The following is a 20,308-nucleotide window of genomic DNA, read 5'->3' as shown; positions in this document are numbered from 1 at the left end:
CTGAAAGTAAGAAGAAGGCTGGGTTGTCAACAAGCCAATACCAGATGAGGTTATGTGTCACTATGGTAGACAAGCCGGGTAGGGTTTATAGCTATTGATGACGAGGCAGGTATGAGATCACTTTGTTCTTGTCCATGAAAGAGGAAAGCCACTGTGTGGCTTGGTTGGTTACAGCTTTCAAGGTCGTGAAGGACACTGGTGTAGACCAGAGCTCCCTAGGTGTAGGGTTGCAAAATCCTGGTCCTATTGAAGGACCTTGGTTCGAGACCTCTCCATAGGAGCTGGTTTAGGGTGTCAGCCTTTGGCAGGGTGTTGCATATGAGTCCTGATGCAGTATATTTTCTCTAATGAGTCTGTATTCCAGCCATATTTGGGCTGAGGATGCACCATGAGGCAGTCTGAAGGCCTTCTTAAAAGTACTTAAAACCAGGCTATGAAGAAACAGCGCTTCAGCGAGGCTTGGTAAAACAACAGCTCTGATCAGGGGTACTGATGGACAGGCGATGGGGGGTCTCAGCTACTCTCCCCTAGCACTAACCAGAGACCTGTCGGTGATTATGAGCTTTATGAATCCCAATTAATATAACATAACATAACATCCCTGCACGCAGGGCTTCAGACTCATATGAGATGTTTGGGATCAATTTTACCTCGATTGCTGGTGTGAATGGCGTCAATGATTCTGGACAGGCAGCTTGCCATTTTTGCAAAGGGGTTTTGAGGAGCTCCAGCCATATTCCTAATATATTTCTTTTGTGGCAGGAATGAGCGGCGGCCGCCTGTTACAACGCCTACACACATACAGTTTTTGCCTTTGGAGATTCTGCTTCCATTTAAGAACCACTTGCCCTCCTTTTTGATTTTCATCCCTATGATCATTGTTTTGGTCTTCTGTAAGTTCACCACTGGTTGGTTCTTGTCAGTGTGTGCTTGAAGAGTGTTCGGCCAACCCTAGAGGCTAGCATTTGCCTGGCGTATAAGAAGCGCGTCAACTGCAGACAACAGGCACCCCAGATGCTGTACACCTATTTTTAGGGGGATGCGAATTGATGTCATTTAGGGAGATTGCCAATCTCAAAATTGAGGGATGTTTCCGGTGTGTACTGAATGATATTCTATGCCAGTGAAAATGTGCACTTTATACACTGCCAACTCCAAGTAGATTCCTAGTCATAGTACATGCTTGAAATATATTAAGTCGGAACAGGAGGGGAAAGCAAAGAAGGGGACACTGGAAGGGTATTGGAGGCATAACTTTGCATACCCTGATTTTTAAGCTGCCATTGAAGCCTTTGCCTATTAACCAATTTTTGGGAAGTCGGGTTGCGGAATATTCTGTATTCCCCTCACTTGCATACAGAGTTTTCTTCTGTGATGATTGATACAACATATTTAGGGAGCTGAAGTACTGACTTTCGACCCCTAGAATACAGTGTTACTAGAATATTGAGAACATAATAGAGACCGACAAAATACTGAAAGGTAAGTGCACATGGGGACGTATAGGTTTACTAATCTTTATGCAACATCTATGAACCTTGAAAATATATGTACCACATGGGTACTTAATGTGGGGTTCGGTATATAAAATCTAGACATAGCTTTAAAAAAAATATTTTGTAGGCAATACTGTGTCCCATCGATATTCTGGGGTTGATATTAAGGGTGTTGTCTTGTCCGGCAGAACATAAAAAATAACAGAAAATCAGTCACCATTTTTATAACTGCTTGTAAAATCCATTAAGCACGCGGTTTTATCAAATCTTTTTAATTATTGTGCTGTAAAATATAGATGATGCCACTTCGTGGAGGAGGGCGGACTCTTTGCCAGTGAGAATTGAATGAGAACTGTGAACACACATGGGTAACTCTGTCTGTTAATGTTGTACCCCTGTAGTTGATTCCCTCTAAAGTTGGTTAATAAACATGGGGGACCATTAACGGGAAGTGGCGCAACGCTGTGTGAAAGCAGTGATGCACCACTTCTCAGTGCGCCCTCCTTGTGACACCAATGATACGTTATATTCACAATATGACGCATCTTGTGGCAAGGAAGGACAGATACGTCAGTATAACTGACCAATCTGCAGCACAAAAAGTAGCACTTTGCTGGAGTTGTGTCGTATGCCTCCAGCAATGTTCCTATCACACGGGGCAAGCCCTCTGAGAAAGTGCCAGCGTCACCCTTACGCCTGCCAAGGTTTTGACGCATTGGCGACATAGAAGTGTCATAGTGAAATCTCATATATTTCACTGCAACACTTCTACGGGGTGTTGTTATGACGGAACGCCCACCCTGCATACATTATACCTGACACAGGTATAATCTAGTACCGGGCTTAACAAGGTGAAGCACCTTCCTACATGTGTCACCTTCTAAATATGTTGTAAGGTGGCGCATGTTTTACGCCACCGCAGGGTCACAAAAAGCGGCGACGCACAAGAGGTGCAAATGGCTCATAAATAGGCCCCATGGTGTATGGCGAGTAAGGTCTAACCATACCTGGTGATGCCTCTAACATGCTGTTACTTCTTTTTCAGCCCAGTCTTTGAGCTGCTACTCATGCAGCAATGGCCTCCATGATGCTGCCTGTAAGACCGCCATCAACTGCTCCTCTGACCTGGACTCCTACTGTGTGAAAGTGGTGGACAGCAAATGTAAGGAAGAGCTGACATTGATGTATACTCTGGCTTTCACCATTGACATAATGAGTGTTGTTGTTTTAAAGTGAGAGAGGATGAACATGATAAATATAAGAAGCACCAACGCAAAACATACGTATCAGTGCAAAGAAGCCTGCAAGCAAATAGCATACAATAATTGCCCTAACTTTAAGTGCCATTTATTATAACTAAAAGAGCAGCAAGGCTACTTATGTAACATGTCTGACGCATATTAACGTAAGGACCTTACATCGCCTTTGCTGTGTAACCCATCCTCGAAGATGGAACACATTATACCAAAGATAATAGCTTCCTAGATAGCAGACACTCATTCCTGCTCATAATTAGGCCTGGGCGGTAAATTCCGTTCTGCTCGTGGAATTTGCGGAATTTGGGTAATTTTGCATTCCACGGAGAACGCGAAATTGCCCAAAATTCTGCGTTCCGCGACTTTGCGAAATTTTTTCCTTGTTCGCGTTCTCAAAATGCACGTTGGCAAGATATTTCCCCCTGAGCACGCAAACAGCGATTACGAACCGGAGAAAAACATTGCGAACAAGCAATTCCACGTGTTCGCAGAATTTCTGTGTGTTCGCGGAGATTTTTTATCGTTTTGCGGAGATTTGCGTAAAGCAATTACGCAAATTCCGCCCATCCCTACTCATAATTCATATTTTCCACTCTGCAGCCTGCCTGTATTCAAAGGCCAATCTTTACCTTTTTCATCCTCAATGTTTGCCAAGCAACCAGAAAGCAAGTGTGAAAGTACAACCTTGGCACATACTGTTGCTTGATGAAACTTCTGAAGCTCCTTTCTCCCAGAGAGCCTGTGATTTGGACTTTTTATAACATTTCTCAACATTATTGTGAGAAAAAAGTGCCCCATGATCTGGGCTGTATGGTTTGCATATACATGAGGGATATCCCTGAGGCATCCAAACATTCTTGTCCAGGGTCCACTGCTGCACAGAGCTTAATATCCATGGAAACATTTAATATCTGGTTCACAAGGACAGGTCATATTTACAGCCAGCAACAGCTGCAGTCATAATAATGACATCATTACAAACATTCACCTTGCTGGGTCCTTAATCACAAATACACTTCACTTCTGCATCACCTTTCTTATTCTATCCAGGCTATGACCTTACATACCAAACAAACACTCTGAAATGGTGCAGCACTTAGGGGTTTGGGCAGACCCAATGCTGTCCCAGGGCATGTTCAGTTGCAGATCCATCCCCTGGCAATGTGCATTCCATCATGTGCACAGTGTCTGTGATTCTATGACCATAACAGCCATTCCCCAATACAATTTTGGAATGAATATATCAATGTTGATTTACATATCTGGTCTTATTGTATTTTAATATGTAACATTTGCTCTTTATATTTTTATCGTGAGTTGGTAACCTCACACAGTTTTTATGGTGTATCATATGAAATATGTACCTGTATTTTTGTATGTCTTTTAAGATGAAAATCGCAATAAAGACTTCTTTGAAATTGATTTACATATCACAAACCTTGCTGTGAAGGAATATAACATTTTAAAGTAGAATTTGGGAGAGGACAGAATTGCTAGACAAGATGGCTCCTCAGACAGTAGCCTTATCTGTTTATTCTAGCGATTAAACTCTCTAATAACCTATTAATCTTTGCAGCATAAACTAAAGGGAACAAGAGCAGCAGATTGGGTCATAAATTCCTTGTTACAATGGTTTTGTTTTTGTGATCAAAATGGCATCTTGGGACAGAATCTGCCCTCTTTGATGTCTGGGAAGACTGTTTGCGATTCACTGAGACAGGAGCATCTTCTGTCCCTTGTAAGTTTGATTTCTCAGCTGCTTTTAACACCGCTGCTCAGGATCCTTTTCCGGGGCATGTGTCCACAGTTTTTGGGAACCTGGAGCATAGTCTAATAAACTTAACATGTAAAGTTGTGTTCTTTTTCATCAAAACCCATGGCTTTCATCTATAACATTCTACTAGTGCCACTTATGCCCAATATGTGATCTATACTGAGATTGCAAAAGTTGCAAGCTAATTCTGTACAGGTGATACTCAAATGTAAACCTCTACTAAGAAGAAAGATCCTGGATGACCTCATATCTGAAACCAAGAAATGTGCTGGTGGTCAATGAATGAATGAATTAAAATACAGCAACAAACTACAGAAAAACATTGTTATGAAAAAGGGATAAAAAAAAAAAGCATAATTAAAAACTAAAGTTCATTAGGCCGGTTTGTGCTCGCCCATCAAACTTGCCTGGTCTCACTCAGCGCGGCGGGTTAGTCTCGGTGCTGTGAGAATTCACGATCGGCCAGTGGCCTAGCTATGGGAGTCCATCAATTTCCGGCGTGACTGTTGGAAGAAGCCATGACATAGCCATGTCTTTCACTGTTTCCATTGTGAATAAGTGGTATACGGCCTCCTTTATGGATCTAATCCTGTGAGTGAGTAAAATTGGATTTAGGTAAAGGTTACGCTCAGACGACAGCGCCGGGCAACAAAATAAAATGTGTGCAAACCTCTCATGTTTATATTTGCAAAGCCGACACTCCGAGTGACTTATCCAGGGTGAGCTCGAAGGGTAAAGTTCTTTGAGGGGGAGTGGATGTAGTCTAAGCGCTAGAATCCTATTTAGCGCTTCTTTCCCCACCGCCTGGGTGAGGTGGAGTTTGGAGTTCTGTACTGTATGTGGGAGTTTTAAGGACTGGTGAAAGCCTCTTGTTTCCAAAGATTCCAGGTCCGAGATGCGCGAACATAGGCGAACCTGTTTTTTTCATCGCGCTTTTAATGGCGGCGTACTTAATTGGCTCAGGGTCCCAGTTTTCCACAGCGAGGTTCAAGGCTTCTTTTGCTGCACAGAGGCTATTTGACCACGGGTTATCTGGTTCCAGAAAAATACTTTTTATATAAGATTTCAGAGTGTTCTCAGTTGCCGCATTGAGGCCAACTCTTCATATTTTTGTTGGGTCAAATTGAATTTGAGCCGCACTAGATTGTTTCTGGTGCAGGTGGGTAGATGGAATAGCTTTTTGTATGCCAAGCAGTGGATTTTTTCAAGTACACTAGGTAATTTGCCAGGGAAGGCCTGTTGTGCATAGTTCAGGGAAGGTATTAGCTTCGCCCTTAGTACTCTTTGGATTGCTGTTGATGTCGGGCTGTGTAATGTAGCATGCAGCTTGCCAAGGGCGTATGTGATGCTTTTCCCCTTTGCCCGTAATTTGTCAAGGTGTACTCCAGGGCGCCCTGTCTCGCTGAGCCAGACTCCCAAATAATTGTAGTTTTAGGTACAGTCCAAAGACAACTTTCCTATCCTCCATTTGATCAGGTTTTTTTTCGGATAGGGCCCAAAGATTATTATTTTTGATTTGGATGGATTTACAATCAGTTTGTTCTTGGTGTTGTAATTACCCAGGGACGTTAGTGCTTTTTGTAGGCCGACTTTAGTATGGTCTAAGAGCACCAGATCATCGGCATATTGCAGCAGTTGGATCTTGGTGTGTCCGAGCCGGGGTGTTGCTAATGATGCTCCAGTCAGGGCTTTGCCCAGATCTGCGGTGTATAAGTTAAACAGCATCGGTGCTAGGACGCAACCTTGCTTCAATCCGCGGTTGGTGTCAATCTTCTCCGAAGCTGCAGTATTTGAAAGTTTGATTCTGACCCAGGTTCTTGAGTATAGTGATTGAATGGCTTTTAGTAGAGGGGGGTCGATGTTCCAGCTTTCCAGTTTCTGCCAGAGGATGAAGCGGTCAACGCCGTCAAAGGCCGCCGTATAGTCGATGAAGCACGCAAAAATCGGAAGGGTTTTCCACGCCAAGGCCTTCTGTGATAAATATGAGAGTGCTATAATGTTGTCCACTGTTGAGGCTCCTGGTCTAAACCCGGTTTGGTAGAAGGGCAGGAGGTCCTCCTTACTGACCCACTTTGAGAGTTCCACTATTAGGGTGCTAGCATAGGCCTTACCCTCGATGTCGAGCAGGGCGATCATACGATAGTTTTGGAGGTTAGATTTTGGCCCTTTCTTATAAATTGGGTGAAGTAGAGACCCTCTCCAAGAGTCAGGGACGTTCCCCATTAGTCGACATTCAGCATATAGCGTAATCAGATTGTCAGTCCAGAAGTATGTGTCTTGCCGGAAAAGAGAGCCTGGCAGGCCATTGAGTCCTGTCGCCCCATTTGGTCTGATTTTTTTAAAGATTGTATTGATCGTCTTTTTTTTTAGGGAAATCGGCTGCTTCACAGTTTATGTAGGGTTGGTGGAGTTGGTTAGTGGAGTCACGTTGTTCAGGTCTGAGTTTCATGGGGTAATGCTGCCTTCCACATTGTACAGGGTTTTCACATGGGCAGCCCAGGTATCAGAGTCAATTGAGTTCTCCCTCTGGGTGCCTCCTTGATTTAAGGTGTTAAGGTATTGCCAGAACTCTTTTCTCCTCGATGTAACCCCGTTTTGCGGCCCAAACTTTCTTCGAGTTCGATTTTGTGGTTTCTTGAAGTTGTCTTTTGTCCTGGGCTGAACCAGTTTTCAGGTAAGCCCTTCGTTTAGATCTTACTTGTCTCCCACTTTCTTTAATTGCAGGGATGTGGCCGAAGTTGTACAAGGGATGTGCGTGGGTTTTATATGTTAATCCTCCTTGTAGATGTAATGCTAAGTTACAGGCCTACTGATCCCATTCTTCTATTATGCCCCTGTGTGCTTCATTTAATGGCCCGTCAGCTCTTATTTTTTTCCATTACGCTAACTTGTTAATGGGCGCCGAGCCCCATTTAATCCTCCTCACCAGTGCTGGTGGTCAATGCTGCTATCAAAACTAAGAGCTGTACATATGGTGGATGTCACCACCAAATCCAAGTATCTTGGTGGTGTTAGATGTTACCACCCACACCAAGAGCTGTACCTGTGGTGTTTGGCGCCACTAAATTCCAGAGGCTGACATCAGTCTGCTTTGACCACTATCTGTGTGACTGCCCATCTACTATGAATCATTGAGTGACCCAAGAGGGCCCAATGCCTGCAATGGGCTACATCTGACCCCCAGTACCTGCATTCATTGAAGTACTCCAGCCAATGGTTTCTTCTGCACGATCTGCTTCACGCTACTCTTTTCAAGGGCCACTCCTGCAACTGAAAGTCTTGTCCCTGAAGGAGAAGAGATCAGTGATTTGTGTTGGCACTTCTGTGCGGCCACCATAAAGGACATGGACACTGGCCCTGTGGTGAGGATGTTTCACGGAGACTGAGCTGAACTTAGCGCAACCATTATTGAACTGAGTGATCTGATTCTGAGCATTGATTCATACCACACAAAGATCTTTACCCTTAAGGGCACCTGCCTGGTCTCAAGAGAGGAGGGACTCCTGGGAAAGGGCAAGTGTAGGGCATTATCTCTTATAAACCTGCCACTATTATGTGTGTAGTATTCTGTTTTAAGTGTGTGTATTTGAGTTGTTTTCTTAGCTAAGAAAGTCACTAGTTTCAACAATCAGTAATTACACTGCAGAGTGATTGTTGAGATCTGAGTGTTTACAGTCCCCTCCCATTCTCCCCGAGAAACCTCTGACTGCTCACCTTTACTACTACTGTGAGTCAAGTACAGGAGGGGTTGTCCTAGACACGATTTGCAGTGCCATAGTTGTATGGCTCCTGGGACATCAGAGGCAAACAACCACCTACCCCTAACACTTAGGCTAATAGAACTACACTTTATTGGAGGTATTTCAAACCAAAGGAGATTCCCTCTGGTCTCAATGGTGTAGAGTCAGTAGATAGTAAAGAGGACATGGTGTATCTGATTGACCAAATTCACATAGAAATTGGCAGGTTGTCCTTGGCTGGTGTCGGGTCGAGAAAGAATCAAGATGCTGGATGTCTCTTCAGGCATTATAGGATTGCACCCGGTTTAGTATCCAGACCAGCAGTTGAAATGGACCACATCAGCTGTGTTGACCAGAACACTAACTAGATGGTAGTCTCAAAAAGAGCCTGGGACCATTCCAGATTTTCCTTGAGTAGAACAGGGTAGTAAAAGAATTGGAGTACACTCTGAGAAGGTCCTGACCGTTGCAAGCACTGCCGCTGTCCCAGAAGGAGAGGAAGATGAGATAACTGAGCAGACCAAGCGTTGGAGTCTGGTTCTCTGCCACAATGGCAGGGTTTGTTACTGCTGAGGAACCTACTCAGGAAGAATTCTATGAGGCATAACTTGAGTGCCCTGCACTTGTTGAACTGCTGAAGGAAGCCTAGAATGAGGTCAGCATAGGTGTAGTTAAGAGGTATTTTATTGGCTCAGAGGATTATTGGTAGCATGTGAATCTCAGTCAGGTGCTAGCAAGAGACTGGTGGCTCCTCTAGTGAACAGGAACTACCTGTAGCCACTGGCCAATAAGGTGCTCTTAGTAGGACACCTAGGAATAGAAAGAGCCAGGATAGGCTTGACTCCCTGTTCTATTAACCAGGGATACAGTGAGGTTCTGTGATTTTTTAAGTGTTCTGTTTGAATAAACATTGTTGTTCTATTTGGTACCTTATCAGAATCAGGTAACAACTATATTGTGGTTGTTGTGGATCAATGCACTCAGCATCAGGCAACAATTGGATCTCAGTTCTGGTGGATCAGTGCACTAGGTATCCAAAGCCATAACCTCGGAGGAACATACCTGCAAAAGTAGTAGCTGCACTCTACCGGGGATCTTTTCTACCACTGGATTTCCAAAGGCTTTGAATCTCTTCTTACATGAGAAAAATGTGCAAGCACACTGGTGTGACATATTACTTCCCACTGCCTACCATCCTCAAACTAGGGGTGGGAGATAAACTGTGCTCTGCTGGCAGAGTCCATGGTGCTTTTTCACACTCCGCTTGAAATGTGGAATTCTTGAAAAATTCCATATACCACTGTGTGGTGAAGTATTTTCTCAGGTGCAGCTCACCAACGTTAAGTTGGCAAGCACTAGCGAGGAACATCGAGCACTAGAAATCTCCCCAATGAGATTCTCAAAAAAGGCGACCGTGGCAGTTTGCTACCGTTTGTGTTCAGAAAGCTGTCCTGAAAGTAGAAAGCCACTCCTGCAACAGAAATTAGCGGTGCCCTCTGTCAGGCAGTGTGGTGCCATTTCCGCTGATTTAAGAGCGGGTAACAAACTCCTGGCACAGAAATCATCCAGAGCTGCTTGAGGAACTCCGCAGAATTTCTCAGACATTTTATGGATCTCCACAGAATTCCATGGAGTGAAACTCCATGAGTTACGCCCACCCCTACAACCAACCAATGGAGTGGAGAAAGAGAACCTGACCGACAGGAGCAATTAAGAGCACGATGGATGTTAGACCTTACTGTGGTCGTTCCCAAACATTTTGGCTTCACCTCTCTATTTTTACTGAATTTATTCTTGTTGACCTAAGGACTTTACAAATGCTAATCACTGCTAAAGTGATGTATACGCTCCCCCATAAGCATGCTAAAAGTGGCTAACACCAAATCGACACATTTAATATACATGTATGAAAGTCTCTAGGAAAGTGGTGCTACTTGTACCCTCAGCCAGTAAATTTAATGCTGCCAATGAACCTGCAGTATTGATTGTGCCACCCACTTAAGTAGCCTTTCAAACATGTCTCAAACCCGCCATTGCAGCCTCTGTGTGCAGCTTTATATTGCCATTTTGACCTGGCAATTTAAACTTTTTGCCAGTTCTAAACCTTCCTCTTAATGCCTAGAGGACACCCCTAAGGTAGTCTCTAAACAGCCCATAGGGCAGGGCAGGGTGCAGTTTATATAAAAAGGAGGACATGTACCTTTAATATTTCTATGTCCTAGTCGTAAAAACCTCTTAAATATGTTTTTCACTACTGCAAGGTCCACCTCTCCCATAGGATAACATTGGATTATCTAATTGAATTTAATAAGTGATAACTTTCAATTGGGAGAAGGTAGACAGGTTAAGCTTAGTTTTTAAATAATTGTAATCTGCAGCTCACTAAAATGGTAAAGTCAGATTTATGTAACAATTCTGTAAATGCTACTTTTAGAATGTTTCCAGTTTGCTGTGCCAACCATTTGACTGCAGCATATGGCCTGTATCCTGGGTCACATGATTAGGTTTAGCTGGCAGTTGGTCTTTGTGTATTCTTTCCAGACACAGAGACAAAGGGAGGCTAGGTGTTAGTAGGATGGGCCAGTCTGACTTAACGAGGGGGAGGAGCAGTCACCTACTACACTTGCACATCACAAAGGCCCTGCCTCAACACACTCACAAAGGGGTTGTTGCTAGTCTTTCGGTCAGACATACTGGGGCCAGTACAGGAAAGAAGGTGATGCCTGACCTGACAAGCAGTTGGAAGCCTCTTGAAGCATATCCTACTTCAAAGTGGGCACCAGGTAAAATATTGGAGCCTGTGACACAACTCTTTAGTACACCTCTGAACATGCAGAGGAGTCTAAAAAAGGTCTGTTGTGCTGCTCGAAGGACTGCCACTCTTCTAGATTACTGCCCTGCTGCCCTCCTGCCTGAGTGAGAAGGAAAGGACCAGCATTTTGAACCCAAGACTTCCAGAGTGACTCCAGGGGCTAGTTTGCTCTTATGCATCATGGTACAAGCAGTCCACAATTTGCATTGTGCTCCCCTCAGTTTTGACTGTAGTGTTGATACTACAGTCAACACTGAGTGGAGCTCAAATTATGGACTGCATAGACAATGATGCAAAGGAGCTGATTGGGGAGAACATGGCGGCCGCAGGCTAGTGCAGCGCACGTCAGACACCGATCTCCGGAACGCCGCGGAGCCGCTGTTTCTGTCTCTGTCTTCCCGAGGAGTAATGTGAGAGCACAGCACTAAACTTCTGCCGAAACCGGTATCGGGACCTCGAAGCACACGAAGCTGGGCTACGAAGCTGAATCTGCATCACGTTTCCTCACCGCCCGGATCCTGCTTTCTTTCGGAGTTTGTGAAGTGGGCGACTCCCGTGGATGTGCCACTGCGACGCCCTGCTATTCCTCCCCGGCAGCCCACAACCTCCTCGGAGCCCGTGGCAAAGAGCAGCCGTGGAGCTCCGCCGAGGTCGTTCAGCGCGGGGGCAGCTGAGAGGTAGGCTGGGTTGTGCTGGGGGAGTGGGGCTTCAACTGCTGCAGTGACAGGTTTCCTCCGAGGGGGCTCCTGACATTGGAGTGGATGTTGGACTTAATGCGATTAACAAAATCAGACCTGAACAAGGGAGCGCGACTGGAGGGGTTTGTGGCGCCGTCTTAGAGAATGGAAATCAATTAGACGAAGTTCTCGGGGGCATTGAGAGCGAGGAGAATGAGTAAGTCTCAGAGCTAATTAAACCTACAGTTAAAGTTAAAACCATCTCCCTTAGAAATACGAATCCCCAAAACACCAAGAGCGTGTATGAGAAGTTGGGAAAGAAGCAGAGGACGAGTAGGAAAAAACTACAACCCCCCGAACACCCCTCTTCAGAAAAAGTGGCGACAATTGAGCCCTCTACTTCTATCTCCATAGATCCAGCAAAATTAGTTAGGCTTAATCAGAAGACTATAACTAAGGGGGAAATAAACAAAAAAAATAGCAAAGGTGGTCTCCAAGGGGGGTCTAAGACTTTAAACTTGACTAGCAGCTCTGGGAAAATAACCCCCTCTCTGCGCTCATACTTCAAAGCCTTGCCTCAGGTATTAGATTTGATACCAGCTAGCAATCTAGATAAGTGTGACAATATAAGCACACCTCCTGTTCTTATGTCCACAAATATAAACTCGGATACTCACTATAGTAACGGTGCCTCTGAGATTCCTACCCCAGTGGCCGATATGGCGGAGCTTTTGTCTCCCTCACCACTGAATGTGGTAGTGAATATCTTGGAAAGTGAGGGCGGGGCGCAGGCTACGGTTCCCCAAGGAAACATGCACGGCTCAGTGGAGGGAGATGAGGAGGAAGGAGATGGTTGCAAGAGGTCCACTAGTACTGAGAGCCCATTGGAAGCCCTGGCAGCCTCAATAGCTTCAATGAGAGAAGAGATTTGTAATGACTTCTTGATCTCTAAGGCAAATCAAAATGATATCCGGACGTCCTGTGAGGTACTGGAGAGGAAGGTAGATGGGTTGGGGGAAAGAACAGAAGTATTGGAGAGCTCTGTCGGGGTGATGAAAGCTAACCTGGAGTCAAAAATCCAAAGTCTACGGAGGGAAGGGGACACTATGAAAGAAAGAGTGGAATCTTTAGAGAATTATTCACGACGAAACAACCTGCGTCTCCTAAAGATACCTGAGGGAAAGGAAGGTGGAGACCTTAAGACCTACATAATTAAACTATTAAAGGAATCCCTAAATTTCGAGGAGTCAGCAGAGGAGCTCGATAAAGACATACAGAGAATCCATCGTGATCCCTTCCGATTAAATCCCGGTCGAACTAAACCTAGGAAAATTTTGATAAACTTTCTGACGTATTCCCTGAAAGAAAAAATCCTTAATCTTGTGCTTAAACTAAAATCTATAAAAGGCCCGGATTTTCCTTTTGAAATTCGCTCTGATCTCTCTAAACCCATGCTGGATAGGCAGTGGGAACTAGGCCAGAGGATGGACAAATTTAGAGCTGCTGGCGCAACAGTCCAGATGAGGTTCCCTGCATTTTTGCGAATTATGTATAATAATAAAATGCATAACATCAAATCACCCTTTGAGGCTGATGAACTATTGGAATCTATCTGTAATCATTCCCAGGGCAAACTCTAACTGAGTAGAACTATTATGTTCTTGTTCTTATACCATCCCGCTCACCTTTACTAACTGATATATATTGAGAACAAAGTCCGGGAACATCGTATTTTTCTGTAATACCCTACCAAACGCCTTATATTCAACGCCTGGTTTAGGGATCTATAGTTATTTCTAGTATGTTAAGTCAGAAATTGATTCTGAGCTAGCTCAACGACAAGAAAGAGATACATAGAAAAGAAAAAAAAAAGGAAAAAAAGAAAAAAAGGAACTCGCACAAGGATTCATAAGATCTATAGGATGGGGGGAAAAAAAAGGGAAAAAAAAGAAGTAGAAAGTCCCTAAAAGTGTTAAAAAAAAAAAAAAGACAGAGGGAGAAGAATATGTAAAGTTGTTTTGCACTTGTTTATGTTTTTCAGTTGAGGCAGGGGGGGCACTTCGCGGTGTGGGAGGAGAAGGCGTTGTAAGACACGAATCCGGCCCTACAGCTGGTCGGAGTAAGTATGGGAGGGTTCTCCAAGAGTGGGGTGGTGGGGGGGTCCAGGGGTGAAAGCATTAAAATTCAAAAAAATCCTCAGGAGCCAGGCCTTCTAAGACAAGTTTTTAGTCCAAATAGAGCAAACTGCCTTTTTTGGGATAACAACACAATTATGACAGGCAGGGAAGTGCAAATAGGGATGGATATTGGAAGATGACCACTGTTCAGTTCCTATCTTGGAATGCCAATGGTCTGCGCGTGCGAGGGAGAAGAGAACGTATTTTACAATATTTACGAGACTCTCCAGCGCAGATCATAGTCATCCAAGAATCACATCTTTTAAAAAGTGAGGCCAACATAATACTAAAAAAGGAGAGATGGATAGACAAATTTATTAGTACTGATCACAATGCTAATATAAGAGGAATTCTCCTAATTTGCAAAAAATCAGCAAAGGTTCAGATTCTCCATTACAACGAAGACCAAAGTGGAAGATGGCTCTTGGTGAATATGTCTATCAATGGTTGGCTGTGTAACTTAGTTGGATATTACGGTCCTAACATAGATGATTCGTCCTTTTTAGCAATAATAAGGAACCATTTAACGACCTCTTCGGATCCAATAATATGGACAGGGGACTTTAATGTTATATTAAATCCAAAATTAGACAAATCCACCCATCACAGTGGACATAGAGGTCATGCTCCTTCTAAATCTAGACAGTCCCTTAAGGGGATAATGGAACAAATAGGCTTGGCAGACTTATGGAGAGAAAAAGCGGGTAATAAACAAGGTATATCCTATAGAAACTTAAAATATAAACACACCTCAAGAATTGATTTTGCGTTGTTTAGCTATTGCCTCCAAAACTCTATTACTAGTATTAGTTATATCCCCTCTCATCTATTGGATCATTCGGCTCTCTTATTTATTTTAAAACTTCCAGCTCAAACCAAACATCCTTCCTGGTCATTTGATCGCACTTATTAGATCCAGAGGAAGTGACATATTTGAAGAGTGAAACAAGTACGTTCTTGGACATAAATTTGTGCTCAGCTTCTCTTGATACGGTCTGGGGGGCTCTAAAAGCATTCTTGGGAGGATGTATAACAAACAGATCCTCCCACCGGCATAAAATGTATAGATTTAAGATCAAAACTCTTGAAAAAGAACTAGGAATGATTGAGCATAGGCTTGGTGCCTCAATTGGTTCACCTCAAGACCTAAAAAATATGTCTGACCTGAAAAACCAACTAGACAATATTCTACAAGAGAGAGTAACGAGGAGATGGGAGGAGAGCAAAATTTCTAATTTTGAATTTGGAGAAGCAGCAGGCAACATTTTGGCTTGGAAGGTCAAGGCCGATCAAGCCAAAAACCATATAAGAGCAATCAATGTTGAGGGTGAGAGCGCCGCTAGGACATCCAATCAAGAGATAAGTACTGCCTTTAGAGAATTATTCAAGGAAATATACAGGGAAGATACCCCAGACGATCAGCATACAAGGGACCTATGGTTAAATCAGATATCCTTACCGTCCCTCTCATGCGCACAGCGAGAAGGTATTGAGATGGATATTTCTGAGGCAGAAGTGAGGAAGGCCATTAGGTCACTAAAGCATGGTAAGGCCGCAGGACCTGATGGGCTTCCAGGTGAATTATATCGGGCCCTCAGATGTAACCGTTCCTACTCTTTCGGCCCTCTTCAACGGAATCTTGAGGGGGGGGACATGATCCCCCTAGATCTTGGGGTGAGGCCACTATAGTATTGATCCCCAAACCAGGCAAAGACCCAACATTATGTGGGTCATACCGCCCGATATCACTACTGAACAGCGATTACAAGATCTTTGCTTCCATTATGTCATCTAGATTGGGTTCAGTAGAGGGGGAAATCATACATCAGGACCAGAAAGGATTTCCGATTTAACGTATGATCTTGTGGGGGCAAAAGATATCACCTCATCCTTTTCCCTTCCGTTGGCAACACTCACCTTAGATGCGACCAAAGCCTTTGATAGGGTTAATTGGCCCTATCTGGGTGCTGTCTTGAAGAAGTTTAACTTCGGTGAGAAGTTCTGTCGCACTGTAGCACTTATGTACAACTCACCATCTGCACGGCTCTTAATCAATGGTACACTGTCTGACCCATTTAAAATCTTGAGAGGTACTAGACAAGGCTGCCCGCTCTCCCCTCTCCTCTTCAATTTGTACATTGAACCATTTGCAGAAGTTTTAAGGGGTGATGTACTTATTCCATTATTCAATTTTGGGGAATGGGAAAGGCGGGTAGCCCCTTATGCAGACGAAATTTTAATTTTCACCTCAGATCCGGAGACCTCATTCCCAGAGGTTATTAAGAGAGCCGAAGAGTTTGGTCGCATCTCGGGGTATGAGATTAACGCAAGTAAAACCGACATTATGGCATGGAAAATCCCCGATCTACAGCTGGATGTGACCAACTCAATGCGATATTTGGGTATTCGAGTAGTACAAGATGTCGGTACAATTGCCCAAGTTATTCTTGAGAGAGTGTTCAATGAGAGCAGGAAATTGTTAAAATCTTGGTCCAATCTTCCATTGACTATCCGCGGCAGAATAAGTCTGATAAAGATGTCTATTCTCCCTAAATTTACTTTTATTTTTAATACCATCCCCCTCGCATTCGACAATAAAATCTTGTAGAAGTGTCAGATAGAGCTTAACTCCTTTGTCTGGAACTATAAATCGGCGAGAGTGGCATGGAAAAAACTGAGGAGGAGGAGGGAAAAGGGGGGACTGTCCTTGCCTGACTTGCAGTATTATGCCTGGGCCTTTCAGTTGTCCCATTCCAGAATTCTTTTAAAGGTTCCATCTAAAACATCTATTGGTGTAATGCTTAAAGCCATGTTGACTGGTGCTGCTATATCAACCAATGGTTTCATGTTTAAATACGGGGATCAGAAGTACTTTAAAAAAGTGAAGTTAAAAACACTTATGTCATAGGCGAAGGTTTGGTCACAAATAAGGAAAAACCTAGGTTTGCCGTATTTTTCAAATTTTGCACCTATTTGGGAATCTCCCGGGCTACCGCTCTGTCTGAAAGATAGGCTGGCAATTCCGGTGAGAGACGGAGGAATATCAACATGGGGTGATTTGCTTGTAGGCGATTCACTGAGGTCCTGGAAGGAGTTATTGGAACAACTGGGCTCAGAGTTCTCGAGGTTCAAGTTTTCACAACTAGATAGTTGGGTGAAAGCACTGGCCAGGTCAGGGGTAATACTTGGGAAGAGCAGCACTATAGAACAAAACTTGGTAGAACGACTAGGAGGGGGTAAAGAAGTTTTGCTCTGGTACTGGTATCTGCTAGAGGAGATTGACAGAGATTTCACCCTCCCGGAACAACTATGGAGAACAGAGCTTGGGGCCCAAAGTATCGATATCTGGCAGGAATCTTGCACCCTGTTATATAAATGTGCTAAACCTGCATGGCTAAGGCGTAACAATTTTTTTATGATACACCGAGCCTACTCTCCCCCTTAAAACTGTCTAAATTCATTCCAGGAAAGAAATGCAATAAATGTAACTATATTGCGGCCTCGGACATCCATATGTTTAAAGACTGTCCTAGCATAACACAGTTCTGGAATGATGTGAAAGAGACTCTGGACTCCATTCTTAACATCTCGGTGTCCATTACATTACCCCTTATTACATTTGGATGGGACAACAGTATAAAGGGTCATGCAAGGACATTCCTGTTCTACACAATACTACTTGCAAGAAGAGAGATATGCAAGGTTTGGATAGAAAATTTGGCACCAACACATGCAAACTGGTTGTCATCCCTGTATGAAACATCTAAGACAGACATGTTGAGACCATGCAGCTCACGTAACCTGGCCTTTTGGAACTTTTTGGTTCAGTGGAGACAATAGCCTGGGTTTTTTTTTCCCCGGTCCAATGATTATGCCACAATACTCCAAGAACTAGGCCCTTCCTCTCGGTTTTATGGCTGGTTCAACAGGTCTTTCCAAGTTTGGAGTCATCCCCTCTACCTCTTCGGGTCATCTCCTGCCGATCTTCACTAATCGCGTTTTCTGGTGCAGTTACAACTACGCACTCTGATTTAAGACGCGCATGGCAGTTGGAGGCTAATTAAGAGGAGGGCAAGGCAAATGAGGATAATACATTTTTTTTTTAAATGATGCAAAGGAGCAAATGTTTCTGGGATATCCCAGATAAATTTTCCTTTTTCCTGCCCAAACTGATTTTCATGACCTCCTTTACCATTTATCACATGTTCCTAATGTTCCTTTTTATAAAAATTGCCTTCTGGCCCACTGATTACTGTTCATCCAACCCGATTCTGAGAGTATCTCCCGAGCAAGAGAGTACAGCTTAAGCCACGCCTGATCTCAACAACTTCAAAAAAGCTACCGCAGCCCACCACAAGCTCATAAGACTCTCCAGGAAGGAAACACTTTAGGACAGAATCGCCACCAGTGCCCACAACAGCAATGAACTCTTCAGCATCATCACAGAGCTTGCCCAACCCAGCAGTGAGACCACAAACATTCCTCCCTCCCAGGACCTCTGTGACAGACTCAGTGGTTTCTTCAATCACAAAATCAGGACCATCTATGACAACCTCGACGTCAACAACACCCATGAGGAACCCCTTCCCAACCGCACCCAACAGCATGCAACCAACGCTTAACAGCTGGACCGCCCTCAGAATTAAAGACAGTCTGAAGATAATGAACAGCAGCCACTCCAGGGCCCCCACGGACCCTGCTCCCACCACATCTACTGCTAACCAACAAATTGTGCCCCCTCGCTCAATCACTTAAGTATTAATTCGGGACCAAATGAACATAACCGTTAAATTTGGTCCGGTATCTTTATTTATACCTTTTATAACTGATTATTTCAAAAATATTTCATATGGCAACAGGAGAATACAATATACACAATTATTTACAATTGATACTAAACTACATTAACACAATACCACTAACACACACTGTGAAAAGAAAATTTCAAATGTAACATCCCATGAATAATACAATGCTAAACTATAAACATCACCACTAGACAATTTTGTACAGACAAATAAAAAATACAGACAAATAAAAAATACGTGAAAAGAGCCAATTCAATACAAGAGAAAAAGCGTGAGGCAGGTATAATTCTTAATACACATTCAATGTATATCATTAACTCTTGCTGGATTGCCGACGCGTTTCAAGTTTGGGCATGGAGTTTCCAAACTATCATCAGGGCTCTTGTGATTTTTCTGTTGGAATGTAAAAAACAACCCGTTTTAATACAACCAAATGGCCTCCTCTGAAAAAGAAGAACCATTTGAGTGGAATTAAAAGTACCTGGACGTTAGTGATTGGTTGGCCTGTGTGGGTTTCTATTATTGGACCAAATCCTTTATTCAGGACACAACCAGGATAACTTCAGTGGCAGCACCACCCTGAAAAAAGAGGTGTTGCCTTTATTTAACATATGGTCTCTTGGGTGCAGAATATCATCCTGCATTCTCTTTACAACACAGTGATAATATTAAAAAAGATTATTTTCATACCTTTAGTGGTTCGGATTTGTAGCCACAAAAAGGGGGTCTGGGGGGCGGAGGATTATTTCTTCTTAGAATCCTGCATGGGGAATATGTACCCATTTATCATGAAAGGAATACTTCCGTGATTGTTTAAACGTTTCTTTTTTTAGAAACAAAATATCGTGTTGTCATACCTTTCACGCTCTTCTGCTGTAAGGCGGCAGGAATTTCAACCCTGCGTCTGTAAGAGCAATGACCTGTATAAATATGCGCTTTTGGTTTTTAACAAAGCTACACGTAGCGTTATGGCACAATTCATAACTTTTTAGTGCGCCAGAATAGAATGTATCTTTGCTTGTTGTTGTTAACAGCTCCCCGCGCTCCCAGTCAGTCAGCGGCCCCGGCCGGGGCACTCGAGGAACACAGTGACTTGATTCCGCTCTGCCTTTTACAGTCACGTACCGTCGTGATCTGGAAAGACGCGCGGGAGATTAGTATGCAGAATGCACAACCAGTGTGGGTCTCTTGACGGATACACAAGACCCTTGGTTCCGCTTACCTCTACAATCTTTGCACAACTTGGAAACGATGCTTCTCGCCCACTGCTAGCTAGAAGTGGCGGCGGCCATTTTTGCATTCTTAAAGTGACACCGCATAGAAGCATTGGACGAACACTTCTGGGGCCAAAGTGCATTCTGGGATTTGAGGTACACAGCCCATTTTTATGTACTGGGGTCAATCTGAGGTTAATTTTATGGCAAACATTAATAAGTGAATTTAGTTTGTGAAGGGCTACAAGGTACATAATTTCCTCATGTGTTATTCATGAAAGAAGCAAATGAGTGACAACACGGCAGTATGACACGAAGTCTCAAATTCTTGACAGTTCAGACATGTTGTTAAGG

The 20,308-nt window shown here is 43.7% G+C and overlaps 1 protein-coding gene across 5 annotated transcripts in view; it reads left to right on the top strand.

The window, feature by feature from the left end:
- Nucleotides 1-20,308, top strand: part of LOC144805731 (lymphocyte antigen 6E-like) — a 154,000-nt gene that overhangs the window by 12,218 nt on the left and 121,474 nt on the right. For all 5 annotated transcript variants that reach the window (XR_013605588.1, XR_013605587.1, XR_013605589.1 and 2 more), the window contains one exon: nt 2,542-2,658. Coding sequence is in view for 2 of the 5 variants with exons in the window: in XM_078672225.1 (XP_078528351.1) it covers nt 2,542-2,658 (117 nt within the window). In the remaining 3 variants the exon portion in view is untranslated. The remainder of the gene's footprint in view (nt 1-2,541; nt 2,659-20,308) is intronic.

The sequence above is a fragment of the Lissotriton helveticus genome (assembly GCF_964261635.1).
Source record: "Lissotriton helveticus chromosome 1_1 unlocalized genomic scaffold, aLisHel1.1 SUPER_1_unloc_2, whole genome shotgun sequence".
NCBI classification, from domain to species: domain Eukaryota; kingdom Metazoa; phylum Chordata; class Amphibia; order Caudata; family Salamandridae; genus Lissotriton; species Lissotriton helveticus.
The sequence above is the reverse complement of the archived record's forward strand: the minus strand, read 5'-3'. Positions and strand labels throughout refer to the sequence as shown.